General features: G+C 39.7%; 1 protein-coding gene across 1 annotated transcript in view; it reads right to left on the minus strand.

Annotated features, from left to right (window-relative positions):
* Nucleotides 1-23,247, minus strand: part of TTC7A (tetratricopeptide repeat domain 7A) — a 177,769-nt gene that overhangs the window by 38,380 nt on the left and 116,142 nt on the right. Inside the window, exons 18-19 of the mRNA XM_070932340.1 lie at nt 17,223-17,357; nt 2,482-2,684 (exon numbers count right to left, since the gene is read on the minus strand). Coding sequence (XP_070788441.1) covers nt 2,482-2,684; nt 17,223-17,357 — 338 coding nt within the window. The remainder of the gene's footprint in view (nt 1-2,481; nt 2,685-17,222; nt 17,358-23,247) is intronic.

A 23,247-nucleotide genomic window follows, 5' to 3' on the forward strand; every position in this document is an offset into this window, starting at 1 on the left:
ACTTTCATCTTGAACACCCATCCCCTGAAACAAAGTTATAAATGCCTTTAGAGAAAATTCCAAGTGTGCTTGTAACTTTATTTTTGCTTGTCAGGATCAATGTATTGACTGCTTTGCTGGCCACTAGATTCATGACCTTTGCTTAAAATCAGCCCTGGTGTTTTAAAATCATATTTTTTAACAGCCTAAGGGGAAACGGAGGAATTCTACATTAATTAATGCTGATACACCAGTAACAAAGAATCCTGCTTACAAGAGGAATTTGGCTTGGGAGTACACTGGACTGTTTTTTTAAGTGGCACCAAGCACTTCAAATCCAATAGGAGAGATTCAACGGTCCTATAAAGATAATTGTTACTATCTCTGTCTTTCAATAAAAGGAAAAAAATCACACATATCATACAGACAATCAATACACAAACAAATAACTGCTGCAAAGAAACAAATGTGGGAAAAACAATTCATTTAACAAGAAAAAACGTGAGCGGAAACAACAAACATAAAAATCCCCCCCCCCAAACAATAAAACAATCCTTGGTGCAGAATAAATGGAGCTGAAATAATTCTACTGGCTAATTTTAGAACAGAAGGCTTAAGGCAACATATATGAAATGCATATTTGTTTGTTAAGCAAAAATTGACATCATACATCACAAGACATTTGCTTCCACAGGAAGTGGTAATAGCTAAGTAGTTTAGATTCTGAAGGAGATTAGCAAAGAAGGGTCACATATGAGATCTGCAGCAGAGCAGCTGAGGTACAGGCAGAAAGTCCTACACTTAATTCATTCATCTTCAAAGAAAGAGTGAAAAAGTCCTGCCTGAATCTCAAGAAAGCAGCTATTAAATCAGTGCAAATATTGGGTTAGATGGACCAATCACCTCATGCCAAAGAATAACAGAATAACAGAGTTGGAAAGGACCTTGGAGGTCTTTTAGTGCAATCCCCTGCTCAGGCAGGAAGCCCTACACTATTTCACCCACCAGAAGTTGGCAAACGGGCCGTTTCCAGCCTCCGGAAGTTTGGGGAAGGCCGTTTTCACCCTCCCCAGATTCCTAGAAAGGCTCTGGAGGCTGGGGAGAGAGAAAAATAGGCCTTCCGGTCCCACCAGAAGTTGGCAAACAGGCCATTTCCGGCCTCCGGAGAACCTCTGCGGGGGGTGGGGGGTGGGGTGGGGAGGCTGTTTTCGCCCTCCCCAGACTCCTAGAAAGGCTTTGGAGGCTGGGGAGACCAAAAACCGGGCCTACCGTGCCATCACGTACCAGGAGTGTGGGAAGCATGGGGGGGGGTGTGTGTGCATGTGTGGGGGCAGGGTGCACAGAATTATGGGTGTGGGCATACACGCGTGTGTGACCCCCCCCTCCTGGCACGCGATGGCAAAAAGGCTAGCCATCATTGCTTTAGATATTGGAACACTGCTATCATGTCATCCCTAGTTTTTCTTTTCATTAAACTAAAGTGGTATTAACACCTCACGTGATCTTGAATTGATCCCTCTATTAATGCAGCCTAGGACTGTGCTTTTTTTTTGGCAGCTATAGCATACTTAATGCATTGTAAGCCACCCTGAGTCTCCGGAGAAGGGCGGCATATAAATCGAACCAATAAATAAATAAATAAATACTACTGGCTTATATTTAAGTGATTGTCCCTTAGAACTCCAAGATCCCTGTCGCAATTACTACTATTGAGCCAGGTCCCACCTATACTATGCCTGTGCATTTAGTATTAATTGCCTAAATGTAGAACCTTATTTTTTTCACCATTGAATTTCATTTTATTAGATAGGGCCCAGTGTTCAAATCTGTCCAAGAGCTGTGGTGGCGCAGTGGATAGAATGCAGTACTGCAGGTTAACTCGCTGCTCACTCCAGGAGTTTGATTCAGAGTGGCTCAAGGTTGACTCAGCTTTCCATTCTTCCAAGGTCAGTAAAATGAGGACCTGGATTGTTGGGGGCAATATGCTGACTCTGTAAACTGCTTAGAGGGGGCTGTAAAGTACTATGAAGCGGTATATAAGTGCTATTGCTATTGCTGTCAATATCTTTATGCATCTTAAGCCTATCTTCTGGAGTATTGGCTATTCCTGCCAGCGTGGTGTTGTCTGCAAATTTGATGAATTCCCCATCTATCCCCTCATCTAAACCATTGATTAAGATATTGAAGAGTACTGGGCCCAAGAATTCTTCAGTTCTTATTTTCATGGCGAATGTGTCTGTTTATTTGATAGAATACCTAAATAGCGCCCACAACATGTTCTCAACATTTCAAATGTGCACTCCAGTCCCAAAAATTAATTTTAATGTTGCACTAGAATTGCAACATTAAAGGCATTAAGAGACTAGCAGATCCACTGACGTACAAGTAAGGATTTCTAGAAATATTTCCAATCATATGGCTGACCTAAATTTTAAAATAATTCTTGGGATTCCAAGTACTATAGGAGGACATAACATAGATTGATCTCTTGTACATACTTACCAAACAGTTCATGATTTCCACTCCACTTGGATTCACAGTTAATGCTTCATCATACAACTGCTTAGCCTCTTCCAAGCTGCCGTTCATCTCTGCAAGCCTCCCCCGCATGTACAGCACAGCATGAGATGTGGGAAAGAGACTGGCTGCCTCCTGGATACAAAAGCTTGCTTCTTTGAGATGCTGTTGTTCCATGAAGACTTCAGCTACAGAACCCAAAACAAAGCACGGATATATTCTAAGCTTTATTCTGGAGATGAGAAAACATTTTGAATATTACTAACTTAAAAATAATTGTCACAGGAAAGATAACTGGCTTATGACGCATGGATCTACGAAAGGTGCTAGAAATCTATAGAACATGAGAATCATAGGACTTGAAGGGACCTCGGAGGTCTTCTAGTCTAGCCCCCTGCCCAAGGCAGGAGACCTTATACCATCTTGGTCAAATGGTTATCCAGTCTATTTTTAAAAAATTTCCATGATGGAGCATGGGTACAACCTCTGGGAGCCAAGCTTTAGTTCTATTAAATTAAACTGATCCGTTTGGGGGTACACTGGTATAATTTTAAATCGTTTTTTAATTGGGTTACTGATTTTAATTTGGTATTGTATTGTGATTTGTATTGAAGTTGTCATTTTGTAAGCCGCCTTGAGTCCCTAGGGAGAAAGGCGGCATATAAATCGCAATAAATAAATAAATAAATAAATATTAATTGTTCTCACTATCAGAAAATGTGTCATTTCTAGGTTGGATTGTTGGTTGCTGTTGTTCTATGAAGAGTTCAGCTATAGAACCCAAAACAAAGCACGGATATATTCTAAGCTTTATTCTGGAGATGATAAAGAAGGGGTTTGACATTTTTGCCCACTTATTGAGTCTTTCCCAAGATAGGCAGATGCTGTTGTTTGATAATATTAAAGGTATAATGATGATGATAACTGTTTTTTCAGGCCATACAATGAATTTTTCATTTGGTCTACTTAAATTGGGCCTGCAGAACAGGTGGGCCTGCCGCCAGATTTGTGTGGCCTAGTGGCTTTTTGAAAACTTACTGAATTGGCTGCTGCCAAATGTTGCCACTACCTAAGAAGATCCAATCTCAGCCTAGGTTTTCACAGCCAACTCTGACCCCATATACACACTCTCAAATACTTCCAGGGCTCATTGATATCATTGCTGCTGCACCACCAGCCATTAAACAGTTGGCTCATACCAGTTTTGGTATGGGGGGGGAGAGAAGGCGAGTGATATACACTACCTCTTAATACTTGTATGTGACGTCATGATGCAAGTGTGGAAAGGTACAATTTGTGTTTAGATATCACAGTACCCATTTCATGACTTTTGTGTCACTATTGTTACGAATGAACCCTATAACAACTATAGGGATCTACTTCATTTTAACTCAAAAAAAATCTTATGAGGTAGGCTGGGAAAGAGTATTTAAAACAAAATTTTGAGGAATTTCAGGAGCTTTAAAGCAGAAATGGGTGTCCTAACCATCTGTGAGACTTAAAGCATCCAGTTTGACTCACAACCCCGCTCTCAAACTCTTCCCAATTCAATGAATTTTGCTTCCACCTACTCTGGGAAACTACAAACTGATGGCCACTTGCAGCTCTGGGTCTTCATGTTTTATACTTCTTTTTTAAACTGTTGCAAAATCTCAGCTCTGAATTCCCATCTTGTATTTTTGGGTGGATCTAATTGACAGTGATATGCATATCCTTAGACATATATAGTCAGCATAATGAATTTTGGCAACATCACAAGCATCATTCTTTGCTTCTCAGATTTAAATAGCTCATTATAGCGGGCATCAATACATGACCTCGGAGTCTTGATTCCTTCATGTTTGATGCTAACAGTTTCAGAGAATCAGAGCCATTCTATCTTGTTTGATGAGAATAAATGGAATGGCCGAAAACTGTCCCATCTGACTCCTTCTATCATCTGTTTGCAGTCAATCCAACTGCCCGAATAGAGGGAATTATCTAGGACTGCACTATATTTCAGTTCTATTTTGGGACCCGCTTTATTTGGCCCCATTATAAGTATTTTATATATCGATGAAAATTTCTTCCCTCTTTTATGTTTTGCCTTTTAAATTGTACATTTCTCAGTCTTTAAATTGCATCTATTGTTTTTGCTGCAACAAATTAACATAAATACTTCTTTAGAAACTATTGATCCAATGGAAACCATTTTGAGAATCTTTCCAGCTGAATAATAAGAAATTCTTTAAAACAATATTTTTTAGCTGAAGTTTAAAAACGTTTTGCATGACCTAATGTTTCCTAAAGCGAGCATTAGAAAGAATAGGTTATTTTTTCTTAAAAGTATTAGCAAATACCCCCCCCCCCGATGTATTTACAATATATAACAGATAGATGGAGTCTATTTTTACAAAGGGAAAGTACGAGTAATGAGATTGCTCTAATGTTTATGTTTTGCAGCAACTTGTAATATGTGTCTGCATTTCACAACCAGAAATACTGGGCAAGAATACTAATGCAATCTGCTGACATGGTTCAAGTTTTATTAATGTAAATATTGTAATGATCTATGTACAACAGTTATTAAGCCCTCATAAAATCTTTAGACGACTATATTTTGTTTTTACTGAACTAGTTCATTAAATATTTCGACAGACAAATTAGTCATTCTTCCTAATGCTATTGGGAAAAATATTTTTAAAATAAATAATTACAATTATTCAGTTCAGAATAATTGAATGGTATCAGACACCATTAGAATATCAAGGTAAGAGCTGACAACATTAATATTGTCACAGTAACAAAAGAAAGAACAGAAAAAAATATTTTCAATCCTTAAAGAAGAGTTTCTCAAACTTTTTCCCCTGGAGAAATCCTTGAAATAATGTTCAGGTCTCAGGGAACCCCTGTATTAAAAACTGCAAAAAATACAAAAACTTGACAGTACAATTCACTTCTAACCTACTCACAACCCATGTTTTACAATGGTTACGATAATAACAAAGCAGCAGGCTGCAGCTGAGTCACAGCGTGCAATAATTCCTACCACTGTGAATGCTAGTATTATGTAGCATGCATAGTTAAAAAAAAAAATGTCAGTCATAATCTTGCATGGAACGATTGGAACCCCTGGTGTCTTGGGAAAAAAACCCTCTTGTGAAAGGTTGCTGTAAAGTTAACACCTTCATTTGTAAGAAGGATGAGGGGTATTATTTAGCTATTTCAGTCTGACTCAAGGTTGTTAAGTCTTTTTCTAGGAAAGGATCCCTCTCGTCAGCCTTTGGCAGGAAGCATGTTTCAGATGGACAAAGGGACAATAGCTGAGACTAAGTAGCTGAGAATAGCTGAGCTGAGGATCCTGGTGATACTAGCCTAGAAGTGCCAGTGACTAAGAACACCCTGTCTCTTAGAAAGATGAGTGATAGAAGGATTGACCTGAGTGTGTCAGTCCCGCCATTTAGCTTGCCTCCACCCCACCTCCTACATCCTCTCAGAAAACAGTAATCAAGTAATTTAGATACCCCGGGAAAGGTGCATTTTTGTATATCATTTCTTCCAAAAACTGCCTAGTTTTTGGAGCTACTTTATATCTTCAGTATTAGAGACTGAAAAATACAAATTAAAAAGTAGCGAAAGTATGTTCATGCATTTAAAAAATACGTCAAAGTTGAGTAGTGTGCAGCTAATGGAGATCATACACCAGGCATCAGGAGTCAAGGCCTGAAGATATACAGTCAGGTCCAGAAATATTGGGACATCGACACAATTCTAACATCTTTGGCTCTATACACCACCACAATGGAGTTGGAATGAAACAAACACAATGTGCTTTAACTGCAGACTGTCAGCTTTAATTTGAGGGTATGTACATCTAACTCAGGTGAACCGTGTAGGACTTACAACAGTTTGCATATGTGCCTCCCACTTGTTAAGGGACCAAAGGTAATGGGACAGAATATTAATCATAAATCAAACTTTCCCTTCTTAAGACTTGGTTGCAAATCCTTTGCAGTCAATCACAGCCTGAAGTCTGGAACGCATAGACATCACCAGACGCTGGGTTTCATCCCTGGTGATACTCTGCCAGGCCTCTACTGCAACTATCTTCAGTTCCTGCTTGTTCTTGGGGCATTTTCCCTTCAGTTTTGTCTTCAGCAAGTGAAATGCATGCTCAATGGGATTCAGGTCAGGTGATTGACTTGGCCATTGCATAACATTCCACTTCTGTCCCTTCAAAAACTCTTCGGTTGCTTTTGCAGTATGCTTTGGGTCACTGTCCATCTGCACTGTGAAGCGCCGTCCAATGAGTTCTGCAGCATTTGGCTGAATGTGAGCAGATAACATTGCCCAAAACACTTCATAATTCATCCTGTTGCTTTTGTCAGCAGTCACATCATCAATAAATACAAGAGAACCAGTTCCACTGGCAGCCATACATGCCCATGCCATGACCCTACCACCACCATGCTTCACTGATGAGGTGGTATGCTTAGGATCATAAACAGTTCCTTTCCTTCTCCATACTCTTCTCTTCCCATCACTCTGGTACAAGTTGATCTTGGTCTCATCTGTCCATAGGATCTTGTTCCAGAACTGTGAAGGCTTTGTTAGATGTTGTTTGGCAAACTCTAATCTGGCCTTCCTGTTTTTGAGGCTCACCAATGGTTTACATCTTGTAGTGAACCCTCTGTATTCACTCTGGTGAAGTCTTCTTTTGATTGTTGACTTTGACACACATACACCTACCTCCTGGAGAGTGTTCTTGATCTGGCCAACTGTTGTGAAGGGTGTTTTCTTCACCAGGGAAAGAATTCTTCGGTCATCCACCACAGTTGTTTTCCGTGATCTCCTGGGTCTTTTGGTGTTGCTGAGCTTACCAAAGAGTGTTCCTTCTTTTTGAGAATGTTCCAAATAGTTGTTTTGGCCACGCCTAATGTTCTTGCTATCTCTCTGATGGGTTTATTTTGTTTCTTCAGCCTAATGATGGCTTGCTTCACTGATAGTGACAGCTCTTTGGATCTCATCTTGAGAGTTGACAGCAACAGATTCCAAATGCAAATAGCACATTTGAAATGAACTCTGGGCCTTTTATCTGCACATTGTAATTGGGGTAATGAGGGAATATCACACACCTGGCCATGGAACAGCTGAGAAGCCAATTGTCCCATTACCTTTGGTCCCTTAACAAGTGGGGGGAACATATGGAAACTGCTGTAAGTCCTACACGGTTCACCTGAGTTGGATGTACATACCCTCAAATTAAAGCTGACAGTCTGGAGTTAAAGCACATTGTGTTTGTTTCATTCCAACTCCATTGTGGTGGTGTATAGAGCCAAAGTTGTTAGAATTGTGTCGATGTCCCAATATTTCTGGACCTCTTAATGTTGTTTCCAAATGCATCAGTTCTAGAATGCAGTTACATTAGCTTTTGACATAATTCTTTTTTGTTATTAAAGTGCAAGGCAATTCAATTTAATCTCAAAGATCTTAAAAAATAAAGATCCTGAGCTTTTTCTAATGAGTTTATTTGGCTCTGATAAAGGCAAATAACATCTCCGTTCAGTATTCTTTGGATTCTTGGGTGCCCCTAAAGCTAAGACATTTTCACTATTTTTATATTATTTGACCTCCCATGAACAACATTGAAGACAACAGTATCTGTGGGTGAGGAGAATTTCTTCCTGCAAATGAGGACCTGTCTTGGCGCCTTCTCAGGTGGCCTCAGGAAAACAACCTGAAGATCCTGTTATTCACACTCCTGAGAGTTGGGGAAAAATTGAAAAGAATGAAATGTGGTTGGAGCTCTCATTTCCCAGAGGAAAAAGACAACGGGAGAGGACATGCTTTGTTTGGAGAAAGCTTCTAGTTCAGTCTATGTCTATGTCTATGTCTATGTCTATGTCTATGTCTATGTCTATGTCTATGTCTATGTCTATGTCTATGTCTATGTCTATGTCTATGTCTATGTCTATGTCTATGTAGATGTAGATGTAGATGCATACGCATATGTATATGTATGTATAAAAGGATCAGATAATATAGGATAAGGAATATATTTTCTTCCAGGACAGCCTCCTTTGGTCAGCCTGGACAGAACTAGAACTAGATGAACAATCTGACCTACTGGTAAAGCAGTTGGCTGTGTGCTGCAATTGTATAACAACACATTCCTTTAACATGCAGGGTGTCTGTGGCTAATGAGGAGGAATCCTGTTGCCAAGTGGGTAAAAAGAACACTATGAAATAATTCTCAAACCCTGGCTGCCTTTAGGAAGACCTGTTAATTTTAAAATCCTTTGTGTTCTTAAAAATTGTACAGTATTTGCAAATAATGCTAGCATGACCTCATTTTCAGTTTTAATTCCTTGACTTTTTTTCAGCAGTGTGTCTACACAAACCAGCCTCTTTGGGTATTATTAAATTCTGTCAAAAACACCGGCAATATTTACAAGGAAGGCACATTATAAATATCGCCGGTGGAAGAAATTATTAAAACCGTAAGACTTTCTATCCTTTCTCTTTTTCAGCACAATCTGAAGACATACAGCTATTTTTAAGTATATAAAAAGATAGAGGCATCTGCAGGACCTGGGCTTTTATCAAAATGTGCCCCTTGCCCAAAATACATTTAATAAATAAAAATTTAATACTGTAATAAATAAAACACTCATTCAAAAGGGGTGTTGCTTGTATTGCTTTAGAACGATACTATTTTCACCATTTGCCTCCCTTCCTATTTTTACTCCACAAATGCCTCTTAAAAGAATGAAGCACTATGTGGGAAGATTTTCTAAACTTCCAATTCTAGAGAATAAACATCAAAAAGTCGATCTGGGCTCTGAGACTAATGACAGGCACCTCTTAGTCAATGCTAAGCAGGGGCACTGCAGATTTTGTTCTTTTATATTATTCAATTTAACAGACATCTCCCAGATTAACAATGGTGATTGAAAAGCTAAACGGGTCAAACTTGATTACGACTGGGATAGCAGATTGAGAAGTTTTGAATAATTCCAGAAGATAACAGCAAACTAATTCAGTCTTCTTGCTGAGAACAGTTAATGGATGTAAAGGTCTGATACTGTTACTGTAATCTAACAATAAAAGTAGGGTTAGTACTCATGGTTGGTGCTTCTTATCTGGATTACCTTGAAGGGTGGCATCAGTCTTGCGAGTCTCAAAATAGACATCTCCTCTTTTGCCTTTATAGCCCAAGAAATTAGGAAGGTGTCTTTCTGAGACTAAGATGTTTGCCATGCCCCACCCCCCTTATATGACCTTTACCTAATTGTCTCCTTCTCCTTCTCCTCCTCCTCCTCCACCTTCTCTTTTTCTTTTATTACAGATTATTTCAGTGGATGTGTTTATTGAATCATCAGGATTTGAACTCACCTCACAGAAGGGTTTCATTTGCAGTTCCTTATTGTCGAGAATCTGCCCTGGCTGCAAACTGCTGACCGTGCCTGTAGGCACCATTTATTTTGGCATCCTTGGATTTTATGTCTGTCTTGATTTTGCTTACTGTACTGGCTTTAAGTCTCACAATGATGGTAAACTCTTCATAAACCTCAAATGTATATTTAGAAAACAAAAACCACACTTCAGTCTTTCTGTTTTGTAAAAGAAAAAAAAAAACCCTGGGGTATCAATAAGATCTTCGGGAGGTAGAAGAAATAGCATAGAGCGAACTTTCTAATTGATCTTTTGGTAAGCAGATACTTTGTGAATAGTGAGATTTTTATGTCAGCCATTTTGTGACAAAGCCTTGCTTTCCAAATGTTGCTTTTCTCTTGGCCAAAATACTGTACATATCCAAAGGAAACAGCTTACTGAAGGCTTTTACATTCTTTTAAAAAATTAAGAAACATATTTGGATACCAAATTGAATTTTAAAAATAAAATTTCTTTTATATGGAAATAAGGCAGAACAGGAGATGTGCGGTGGCCTAGAGGTGGAGCTCTCGCCTCACAATCAGGAGGCTGTGAGTTCGATCCTAGGTAGAGGCAGTTATTTCTCTCTCTGGGCACACTGAAAATATATCTGAACAAAACTCCACATTGGTGACAGGAAGGACATCTGGCTGTTAAAACACTCTGCTAGCTCCATTCAGTTGCCCAGACTCCACTCCGCAAGGGATTATGGGGACGTTAAATGAAGGTGATGATGATGGAAATAAGGCAAAACAGACTTGTGGGGGAGAATGCCATAGACTATAAACAAAGTTGCCCATACTTAATGCTGAACGTTTTATCTGAAACTTCCATCTTTTAAAGGCCTGGGTAAAATTGGGGAGTGGGAGGGACAGACTTCTTTAGAGAGATATTGAAATATCTGGTGAAGTGCTGAACACACAATCGGTGGACTTTATTCACAGGTGTAAAAAACTAGTCAAATGCATTAAAATAACCTGCTGAATTGGGAACTAAATGAGGGTAACAGGAGGAATATTGCATAAGGATTTTATCATATTCAACTATCTGTTAGCAACCAACAATATAATTTTATCTACTAAAGGGAGGGGGAGGGGGAGGAGGAGGAGAAGAAATGAAATGGGCTGGAGACATAAGCAATTTGAAAATGTGAGCACTGAATAGCACTTTTCTGGATTTTTTCAGCTGCTGTGAATCTGTGTGGGCTCATAAATGTACCATTTGCATTGCCACAATTAAAAAACAAAAAAAATGTAACAAGATGAAATGTATGTAAACGAGAACAATAAAATATATTCATGGCAGTGAGGAAGATTTTAACAGTGAGAATTATTTATTCAAAGGGTGGACTGAAAATCAGCAGAGGATGATGCATGTGGGTGGTTTAATTTAGGTTACAATTTTTTAAAAAGTTGAAAAGCCAATTTCCATCCTATTGCTTATTCTTTGGAAAATAAATAAAATGCCTTGATAAAGGCAGAATTTTTCTAGCAGCACAACAAAAAAAATGGTGGCTGATTGTTGAGAAGAAACTTTGAAGAAACTTTGTTGACACTAGCCAACAAATAAAAAAAATGGGCTCAGAAAGCAGATTAAATTGACAATAAATATGTACTTCCAAGAAACTAAATTTTATGCTTCTATTAGTCATTTATTTTGCTTACTGGTGAACCAGAAACACAATTAATCTATGGAACTAATTTACAGAGGGCTACAGAAATCAGACTGGGAGATTGAAGGATTGTTTGAAATAGGCTGTAAATCTTTACTTTGTATAGAATATTTGAACAAAAGTTCATCTTTTACTTTTTTTTTAAGATATACATATGCCAAATCTTACTTTAGATAGGAAATGAGTGGGAAGCGAGGCTACTCATATAACAGCTTTGTAAATAAACCTATAAAAGAAGATGGGAAGGAGGAGGAGAAAGAGGAAAACAATTTTGGTCATAAAATCTTTGTGCTCATATTTGCAATTCCCTATATAATGATCTTAAATTAGAATTATCTATCTATGAAGGGTTGTGATCCCCAGAATACTTTAATCTTACAATCCTACAGCCATAAGAGGAAAGCTTGGTAGATTAGACCAGCGGTTCTCAACCTCAACAATTTTAAGTTTACCGGCTGGGGAATTCTGGGAGTTGAAGTCTCCCACATTTTAAAGTTGCTAAGATTGAGAAAATGCAACTTCCCTTATGCTTCACTATTGACTATGGTGGTAAGGTTGATGAAAATTATAGCCTAATGGCTTTTGAAGGGTTATAGGTTTTTCATGCCTTAATGAAGATCTCAACATGGAACAGAATAGATACAGGTAGTCCTCAATTTACAACCAAAATTTGTTAAATGAGACATTTGTTATGTGAATTTTGCTCCATTTTACGACCTTTCTTGCCTCAGCTGTTAAGTGCATCATTGCAGTTGATAAGTTAACCTGGTTGTTAAATGAATCTGGCTTCCCCATTGACTTTGTCAGAAGATCACAAAAAATGATCACATGATCTTAGGACACAGCAATGGTCATAAACATGAACCAGTTGCCAAGCAATCTGATCACATGATAATGGGGAAGCTGGAAAGTTCATAACTGTGAAAAAGAGTCATAAGTCACTTTTTTCAGTGCCATTGTAACTTTGAACGGTCACTAAATGAAGTGTTATAAGTCGAGGACTACCTATACAACATCCCACACCAAGCAGCATAGGATTTACCTGCCACCTAAGAAGAACAATGAAAAAGTAGAACAGGTTTAGAGATGATGAGAGAACTGGAAATCAAATCTTATGAGGAACTGTTACAGGAATTGGGTTGCTTATCTTGTGGAAGAGAAGATCTCAGGGAAATGTGATAGTTGTCTTCACAGAGCAAAAGGAGCGAGGATTGGACTTGTTCGCTGTTGCCCTGGAGAGCAGACACATAAGCAGTGGATTGAAACTACAGTGAAGTTAAATATGAGGAAGAATTTCAGATGACAAGAACAGTTAACCAGTGGAATAGGTTATCTCACAAAGAGTTACGTCCCCTTTCACTGAAGTCTTTAAGCAGAGGTAGTCATTTGTCTAAAATGCTTTAATCCTGCACTGATCAGAGATTTGATTAGAATATTTTTGAGATCCATCTCTACATTTTTGCGATCCCTGTTCACTCAACTAAGGATAAATTAGATGGCCATCCTGTTTCCAATGATACTTGGTCAGACATCTCTTAAAGTTAACAAACAAATACAAAGTTAACAGTCTTTATGCCATTAGCCAGACTCCCAAGGTTTTGGGTTCTCCATTATCTTCATTCAATGACGCAAATGGCATCATTTGGGGCTATTCAGCAGTGCACAGTTGCAAGAAATGGAGCTGTTCCTTTAAATTCCTTGCAGCTCTGCTTGTTGGATGAGAAATCCATCCTCCTCTCCCTCTTCCTCACCCTTCCTCCAGACTGGAGACAGAAGGACTCAGCTGAGATGTAGACTTATTAGATCTATTGATTGTAATCACTATCTCAGAATTTATAGTAACTGAATTGGAGAACAGTGCAGTAGTTTCCTGAATTTCCAAATAAATCCACAAATACAGGCTGGCTATTAATTCTTTTTTACTAAAAAAAGTTGGGTTTATATGACAAACTAGGTTAAATTGGCTAATCTGGGTCAGAAGTTATTATTGCATAACACACTGAATCAAACTGGTCACCCACATTTTGGCCTAGCATGCTTGCAAAACTTCCTTGTCTGTTTAGGTTAATATCTTTTGTGAACCCAAGGAATTGGATAAATGTCAGGTCTGCCATCTTTGGCTTGGTGCCTCGCTGGCATCTTGCCACCAAAGGCCAGGAGGGAGGGGGCATGGGGGGAGGACAAATGGGCAATAATCATGTATGGGGATGTGATGGGAATTAGGGAGGGGGAATGATAGGTTGAGGAAGACCAGAGAAGCATATCTCAGGATTTCTCAAAACACCTATGTGGCTCTTTGTAATCTAAAGATGAATTGGTCATGGGGGGAGGGCTGGGATGAGTGGAAAAATTTCTAACTTTTCACATGGGAAATTTAGTTCTAGCCTGACTTTACTGCAGCCAGCAATCTTTGGTAAAAAACCTTATCACTTCACCCAAATGGAGTTAAGGGTCTTTCTTTCCCAAGGGACCTGATTGGGGCAGGTCTAGCAATAAGTTTGGTCTAATGGTTAAGGCACAATCCAGAAAGCATGAGACAATGAATTCAAGTCCCTCTTTAGTTAGGAAGATAGGAAAAAATATTTCATTGCTATTTTACCACTGGGTTCTGAGAATGACAGCAAGTGCTTCATGGATGGCCTGTCCTCTGCAGAACAGATCTGCAGTTATTTTTTGAACAGTATTACTTCTGGCAGTTTATTGTTGAGGAACCATATCAATTTGCCGCTGATATACAATGGAAAGAAGCTTAGAGCTGGTTTATGTAAAACACTGATCTGGAGCTCTGAGTGCATTTGAAAGCAGTGTCAAGAATCATTCTTCTTGTCACTACTCAGGTGGAAACAATTGGATTTCTGTCCTGAGAAATCAAATGGCTTTTTAAAGTGCAGATGAACCATCTGGGATCAAAGTTCCCCTTATTGCTAGCTCAGGCCTTTTTAACCTGAAAAAAGTACAGCTGTTGATTGAACTTTCTGCAAAGAAAAAATGTCTAGGATTTGTTTTGTCAAGGACTTTATGTTTCCAGGTTATGAAGATAAGATATAAGAGCCACTGAATGTTTCAGTTTTGAATCATTAGAGATGAACAGACTATTCAGATGATAACTCTCTTGGACTGTTTTTGTCCAGCAAGCAGCCTTCAGCATTACATTGCCTCTAATCCTGGAAGCAACATTTTATCCACCAAATATCTGTCTAATTTGTGTAGCCTCTGATCCTTGGGAATTGAAGCCTGCCTCCCTACTGTATCCACTGGTGAGAAACCTCACTTGCCTCTGGTAGTAAGAACAGAAACAATATTCTGGGACTGTTTCCTTGTTCTTTGGTCACAACAAAAGCTAATAGGGACAAGTATAACTATTTGGTAGGTGGAAGATCAGCATAAAATTCAGGAAAGTGATGTTGGCCAATATACTTTGATTTTTCCCAGAAAAATGGCACCAATGTTGTTGGAGAGGCAAGCAAGGATTTAAGTCCTTGATCTTACAGTATAAATATGTTGAGAGATTCTACCTCAACCTTTTCCCCTCAGATTTAAAATCAGATTTCTATGGAAACTGTCTATCACAACTGAAACACTGAAAATGTATTAGAGGAAGGAAATGAATGTATTACAAGATTACTGTATATATAACACAGCAAAACATATGTTTTCTATTAGCTCACTGTCTTGTGCTATTCTGGAATCCAGCAGCACTGCACATTGGTGGTGCATTCATTTCAATATTTCTTTAAAAGATAATTTTTAATTTGCTGCTGGGGGATGGAAATGATTTGTTCTGTTTTGTCAATGAAGAGAGAGAGAAGGATTAGCTATTTTAACCATCTCTTTGCATTTGTGCTGTGGAACATAGTATGATCATCCACCTGGTAAAGTCTGGAACTGGGGCATTTAGCCGATTACTTCAGCAAGTTTTCTGTGGAATGGCCATATTTGATAAAGCTTGAGTTTAGTTAAGATGACTGCCAATGGCAAGCAGAGAGACGCATCACAGTCAGGAGAAAAAAAACCTACAAAAGAATAAGTGCCACCTTACTATACAAAATGCAGGTTACAACAGCTACTACAGGGTACAAGCAGCAGCCAATAATAAAAAAAATCTCAGTAAAATGCTAAATATTTTACACTCTCTAATTGTTCATATTTCTGCAAAACAATTCCCTGTTTTCTGATATTTATCAGTAAATATTTGTAACCTTTTAGCCTTTTTTATTATGATAATTAGTTTAAGTTGCAGATGTCTAGTATGTACATTGTCTTGGTATAGGTATATTAAGTATATGTAAATGTAATAAATATGCATGTATAAATAAAGCTACCCTGGAATGGAAAGCCACAAAATCATACATTGAAAAGAACTAAAGTTTAACTTTTTGCTCAGTACTGGTACAAGAAATTCAGTACTAGAACAGTTGAAACAGAGAACTGAAGAGGGACAGCTCGGTACCCTCTAGAAATTGGCTTGGTACATTGGACAGTTTCTCTTAATGTCAGTTGAAGTCTCTTCTTCTGCAACTTCAGTTCTGTTGGTCTAATTCTGCTGTCTGCATAGGCAGAGAACAATATTTCTCACTATTTGCATGACAGTACTATAAGTATTTGATGAAAGCTTAATCTCCCATTCAGTAGTCTCTTCTCTAGATGATTACTAGTGCAGCTACAACTTTTATATGCTCTATGATTTATTGTAATTTTGTTTATGTTTTGACAGATTTTTCCTTTTTAGTTGCATGTTGTGTACATTACTTTGTGATATTTTAATACGAATGCAATGTAGAAATATATTTTAAGAATTAAATATATGGATACACTTAATTCGTTCAGCCTTTCTTCATAGGACTTATTATTTAAACTGCAACTCTACAGTCATCTTATAGGGGAGATGGGCGGTATAAAAATTTAATCAATAATAATAATAAATTCTGTCAGAAGAGATAGGCAACTCACAGACATGTTTGATATTCTCAACATTTCCAAAGATCTCAAAAAATGGAAATTTTCTGCTATGCGATGTTCAGGCTCACCTCCTTTTTTAAAAATGAAATAAATATAAATGAATTAAGCCTCTTGTAAGTTTAATGCACTTATTTTGTGTTTGACTTCTCACCAAACATTTAGGGACACGTGGAATTAAGGGCCAATCTTGTCTTCTGATAGTGGCAATGTGGATCTCAGATAAGATAACATAGATGGATGATCTAAAGTTTGTATGTAATCTCCAATATCCTATCTTCCTAGAATTCTTCCAAATTTTGACTGAAAAATGACCAAATTTCCGTAATTATGATTTTTTTGTGATTTCCTCCCCAAAATTAAACTTTGAAAACCATTCTCATTTCTACCTTTGAACATTCCCAAGCCACCAGATAGAGGTGGATTTCCTCTAAGAAGTTTCCCCCTATAATTTTATTTCTATTCATAACCCCCCCAACCCCACCCACCCCCGAAAATATGATGAAGTTATCCAGCTATCAGATGGCTTCCTGTGGACTTCCAGAAAATTGTAATGCAAGATTGCAGCTCTTCCAACATTGCCTACCTGCTAATATAAATCTGTGGAAGATACTTTGCAACCACAGTATTTATGCCAAGATGATTGTCAGAATCTTAGAATGAATATCACATGAAAACAACTTACCAGCCTGCAACCAGATCTGCTCAAGAGTTGTCCACAGCTGAATAGGCCCGTGCTTTGAGGCAGAACTCTGCATAGTTATCTCTGACATGGCCTGTTCCAGTCGTGATGCTGCAATGGAAGATGCTCGCTGGGAGCCTGGAAGAAGAGGCAGAAGATCTGACTCATATATTATTCGATTGCTGTTTATATACGGGGGTGAGAGATAAGTACCTTGATCCACATATTAAACGTATGGCCCAGTGGGAGGCCCATATTAAAACATACCGTACCTCATGTGTGGCCAGAATCAAAAAACCACATTTAATACAGCACAATTTATGATTAAAATGGTCCGACTGAGATCGGCATATGTGGGCCTGATTGGGGTAGATTGAAGGGGTGATACAGAAATATAATTTTATGTCATTTTATTCTATTTTACATATTTATGTATTAAATTATTGTATTTTATCCTATAACTATCATATTTTACCCTACTCTCATTTTAAATTGTTTGTTTAGAATTTTATTGGTAATACGTGTTTGAACCTGTATGTTGATATGGCCTATAGGCTAATAGATAAATACATACATACTGTACCAGGGGTGAAATCTACTTACCTTCCTTACCGGTTCGGAAGTGCACGCACCGCATATGCTTGCTCACTTGCGTGTGTGCGTCATGTGTGCGCGCATACCTTCTGCACATGTGCAAAACCCTCTGTGCATGCGCAAAACCTTCTGTGCATGCACAAAAACGTCTGCGCATGCGCAGGAGGTAAAAAAACAGTAATGACACCTGGGCGGCGATCACTACCGGATCGCCGAACCACAGGGAAAAATCGTTACCGGATCATGTGATCCGGGAGCATTTCACCCCGATAGATACATACATACATACATAAACATAATCAAGCTTTTGAGGTTAACTATATAATTCAAATGATGGTATTTAATGAAAAGTCTATAGCAGTTTCTTATTCCTGAAAATCATTATTAGCCTTGATGGTAGTACAACTGTGTCTGAAGGCCATCTCCTGGGAAACTAGTGGACTTCCTTGTGCAGATGATTCTTCATTGCAAGAACAGAATTCAGTTCTCCTGCAGGGCATTGTTTATGCCCTTATGTACTTCCAAATCAACAATGAAACAGCATTACCCCCAAAAAATTCTTCTGCTAGGTGTACTCTGAATTGTATTTTTTAAAATCTTCACAAGCATTCCAACGCTGGCACCTGTTAAATTGAATTCTGAGGTTGCGGTATGTTATACAGAAGATATTTTCCTCATACTGTACATTAAACCCTAATTTTGCAATTGTAAAGGTTAGGAGTTTGTGACTTTATAATTTAAACTATAGTTCATATATTAGGAAGCGTTTGCACATTCTGTAGGTATGAACAGCCCCAGGTGCAATTTTTAGAATTTTAGGACTGCAAACATAAGAAAAGGAACTATGCCCAGAAGCTTAGAAAGCCACTGCCAATGAGGACTGGACTGGAAAATGTGGGTAGTCTACCAGGGGCTGGGCTGGGTGGTAGCACAATTTTGCGCTGGTTTGGCTCCTTTTTTCAAAACTGGTCCCAACTGGTGTTAGTAGGGGTGAGAGATCCGCTATCTTGTGACATGCCACAGGGCTCAGTACTCCCTCCACTCCTTTTTAACATCTACATGAAGTCATGGGGCAAGATCATCTATCACTTTGGGGTTAGGTATCTGCAGTATGCTGATGATGCCCAAGTTTTTTTTTTTTTTTTTTTTTTTACTCCTGGTGACCCAAGTGATGCTGTTGCTGCCCTCTCTTTGTGCCCAGGGACCTGAAAGGGGTGGTGGTGGACTACAGGCTTCAACTGAAACCTGGCAAGACCGAATAATTTTGGGTGCATGGGGCTCCGAGATTCAGGACTTTGTTATCTTTGACTCTGGATAGGGTGGGACTACTCCTGAGAGACCTGGTTTGCAACTTGGGGGTTCTCCTGGACTCACAACTCCTGCCTGAAGAGCAAGTGGCAATTGCTGCTAGGAGAGCCTTTGCATAACTTTGGGTTGTGTGCCAGTTGCTGCCTTTTCTGGATCAGAAACCCCTGCACTTATGGACTTCTAAGTGCATTCAGGCCCAAGTCATCTCATGGTTGAACTATTGTAATGAACTCTAAATGGGGCTACCCTTGAAGAGCATTCAAAAGCTGTAGCTGGTACAGAGTGCAGTGGCATGGGTAGTTCTTGGGTTCTGAAGAAAGGTCCATTTAACACACTGCTCCATGAGCTGCATTGGCTGCCAGTCTGCTTCCACATGGATTTCAAAGTGTTGATGATCTCCTTTAAAGCTCTTCATGGCATAGGTCCAGGTGACTTGAGGGACCATCTCATCCCACTGGGATTGGCCCGTCCCACCCGTGCCAGCTAAGGAGGCATGCTGTGAGTCCCGTTGATCCAATTTATTCCAGTTAGGGGGCCCAGGAATAGGGCCTTTCTCTGCCACTACATCTCTCCTCTGTAACACCTTGCCCCCTTATGAGGTTGGCCCCAACCCTCCTGACCTTCCGTAAGAACATAAAGACCAATGGGGGAGCATCACAGTGGAGGTGGCTGATTAACAATATATCCCACTTCTCCCCCGACCCTGCACCCACTTCCCTCCCTCCCTTCCTTTATCTAATTAACCTCTCTCTCTCCCCCCCCCCCAAATCTATCTATCGACTATCTAGATAACCATCCATCTAATCTTTTATGATTGTAAGCCACCCAGAGTTACCCTGTGGTAAGATAGGCAGCCAATAAATTTTATAAACAAACAAATAAACACATACATACTATGCAGGTTTTTAAGAACATAGATTGCATTGCTCTGTACCACATTCTGAGAGGAATTTAGATTTTGTGAACTTGTGAGCTACCATTTCTTTTACTGTAGTTAGGTAGAATCTCAGAATCTTAGTAGTTCAATCTACTCATTTGAACTACTGTTCAAACACAGATATGTTTTCGTCATATGACAAGTAGCTACTGAAATCTAAGTCCACTAAGCATCCCTTGAAACTCAAATTCTTGTTTACACAGCCTTCCTACTAAGCAAAAAAAAAAAAAGAAAAAAGAAAGAAAAAAAAGAAAGAGAAAATTGTTCTATCAAATATGAAATAAGCTGAAACATGACATCATCATCATCAGATAGTGGTAAGTCATCCATTACATGAGGAATATTGGTTTAATATTGGACAAATTGTGTCTTATGCCTACAATTGTGAAAAAATATCCCAGAAAACAAAAAAGGGGGGCAGAGGGTCTAGGGAATGCCAAGGTCTTCATTTTCCCATCTCTCCCTAAACTTCCTGGTTGCTGCAAAGCACATTCTGCCTGGCCTGGATAAGAAGAGCCTAATCATATCTCAGTACAACTATACTCAGGGCAACATGAAAGCACATTTCATGAATGCACATGAATTCCCCTCTGGCTTATTGCAGAATTTATGACCCTAAGCTTTCAAGTAGCTAGCTCATTTCTAAGAAACACATCAAGGCTTGGCTTTTTTTTCTATCTTCCAATTGGCTTTCTTCTGTCAGTTTGTTGTAAATAGACTTGAAAAACTATTTGATCAAAAGGCAAGTTGTCGATCTGAAATCAAATATATTCAAATAGAACATTCAGTACCATAACTATACCAAGAATCATTTGCTCAGTTGGCATTTACTTGAATTTATAGATTTCTATCCTGACTTCACAAGATTCTTATAATCTTTCTGTGCAACATTATCTCAATTTTGCAATAATAACCTCAGTTAACTGGAAAGATGGAGCCATCAGGAAAAATTAAGAATGCAAAGGCAAAACAAAACTGCAACCTGTTTTTTAAGAATAAATCCCATCAGTCTTGCCTTCTAGGAAAGAGCAGTCTTTCTCCTGTAGGCTCCAGTCTCCTGAAAATGGCCTTGAGGGGGGGAAATTAAGAATTCTTTATGGCATTTATTTTATTTTATTTTATTTTATATTGGATTTCTATACCGCCCTTCTCCCTGAGGACTCAGGGCGGTGTACAGCCAGATTAAAAAAACATGCAGAACAAATATTAAAAACAATTAAAAGATATATAAATTTGGCCCAATTAAAACTCATTACCAATTAAAAACGTTTAAAACATTTAAAAAACAGTTAAAAATTTCATCTTAAGCCAGCCCGGCTTGTTTAAATAAATGGGTTTTAAGGGCGCGACGGAAGGCACTGAGGTCTTGGATTCTCCGTATCTCTGGGGGGAGCTGATTCCAGAGGGTAGGTGCCCCCACAGAGAAGGCTCTCCCCCTGGGGGTCACCAGCCTACATTGTCTGGCTGATGGCACCCCGAGGAGGCCCTCTCTGTGGGAGCGCACGGGTCGATGGGAGGTCGTTGGTAGCAGCAGGCGGTCTCGAAGATAGCTAGGCCCTATGCCATGGAGCGCTTTAAAGGTGATAACCAACACCTTGAAGCGCACCCGGAAGACAACTGGGAGCCAGTGCAGCTCGCGCAGGAGCGGTGTTACATGGGAGCGCCATGCTGCTCCCGTCACTACCCGCGCTGCTGCGTTCTGGACCAGCTGGAGCCTCCGGGTGCTCCTCAAGGGGAGCCCCATGTAGAGAGCGTTGCAATAGTCAAGGCGAGAGGTGACGAGGGCGTGAGTGACTGTGCACAGGGAATCCCGATCAAGAAAGGGCCGCAACTGGCGGATCAGGCGAACCTGACAAAAGGTCCCCCTGGTTACAGCCGTCAGGTGTTCCTCCAAGGACAGCTGCATATCCAGGAGGACTCCCAGATTGCGAGCCCTCTCTGTGGGGGCCAATGACTCGCCCCCAATAGTCAGTGATGGAGTCAACTGACTATATCGGGATGCCGGGAGCCACAGCCACTCAGTCTTGGAAGGGTTGAGCTTGAGCCTGTTCCTCCCCATCCAGATCCGTACAGCCTCCAGGCACTGGGACATCACTTCAAGGGCATCATTGGGGTGGCCTGGGGTGGAGATGTACAGCTGGGTGTCATCAGCGTACTGGTGGTATCTCACCCCAAAGCCACGGATGATCTCACCCAGCGGCTTCACATAAATGTTGAACAGGAGAGGCGAGAGGACCGATCCCTGCGGCACTCCACAAATGAGAGGCCTCGAGGTCGACCTCTGCCCCCCTGCCAACACAAACTGCGACCGGTCGGAGAGAAAGGAGGAGAACCACCGCAACACGGTGCCTCCCACCCCCAACTCTTCCAGCCGGTGCAGCATGATACCATGGTCGATGGTATCAAAAGCCGCTGAGAGGTCTAACAGGACCAGAACAGAGGAACAACCCCTGTCCCGAGCCCTCCAGAGATCATCAACCAACGCGACCAATGCCGTTTCTGTGCTGTGCCCAGACCTGAAACCCGACTGGAACGGATCTAGATAAGATGTTTCCATTGAATATCTGGACACAAGAACCCTAGAAAAGGAATCCTTGAAATAATTTTCTCCATTTTTAACCATTCTGAAGAATAATGAAAGATCAAGAAGAGTCAATCTGAACCTCAAAGTTTTCTACCATTGCATTGGAACTTGGAAACCCTGAGATTAATCGCAGAAGCCATGATATACACAATTTCCTTGCTTCCCTGAACTTCACTCTACACTCTTTATTCTCACTAACCTCTTTATTGAAAATATGTCAAATTCACAAACGGCAACGATCAATTGAATTTAAAGTACTACTTTTGGGTTGACGTTGACCTCTCAGATCTTCGTTAAACTGATGTCAGCCCTCTTTGCAAACAGCTACATCTCTGAGCATGTGCATATTTATTTGCATAATTTCTTGATCAGAGGTCCATCAAAAATAAGATTTTATTCAACAGTTTATTTAGTAACTGTTGTTTGGTCCATATGAATATGGGGTTGAATTTATGGATGTGATTATCGTGTCTTGAAGGTAAGCTTCAAGGTCGATTATGTAGAGAGAATCTGTCTGACACACTTCTGTAATTTAATTGCCCATTCCTGCTATGTCTGCAAGTCAGCCAGCCATTTTAACTGGTTCAGCATTTATGAGACATTAT

This window comes from Pituophis catenifer, unplaced genomic scaffold (genome assembly GCF_029215685.1).
Source record: "Pituophis catenifer annectens isolate HBS135680 unplaced genomic scaffold, rPitCat1.0.hap2 SCAF_1, whole genome shotgun sequence".
NCBI lineage: Eukaryota > Metazoa > Chordata > Lepidosauria > Squamata > Colubridae > Pituophis > Pituophis catenifer.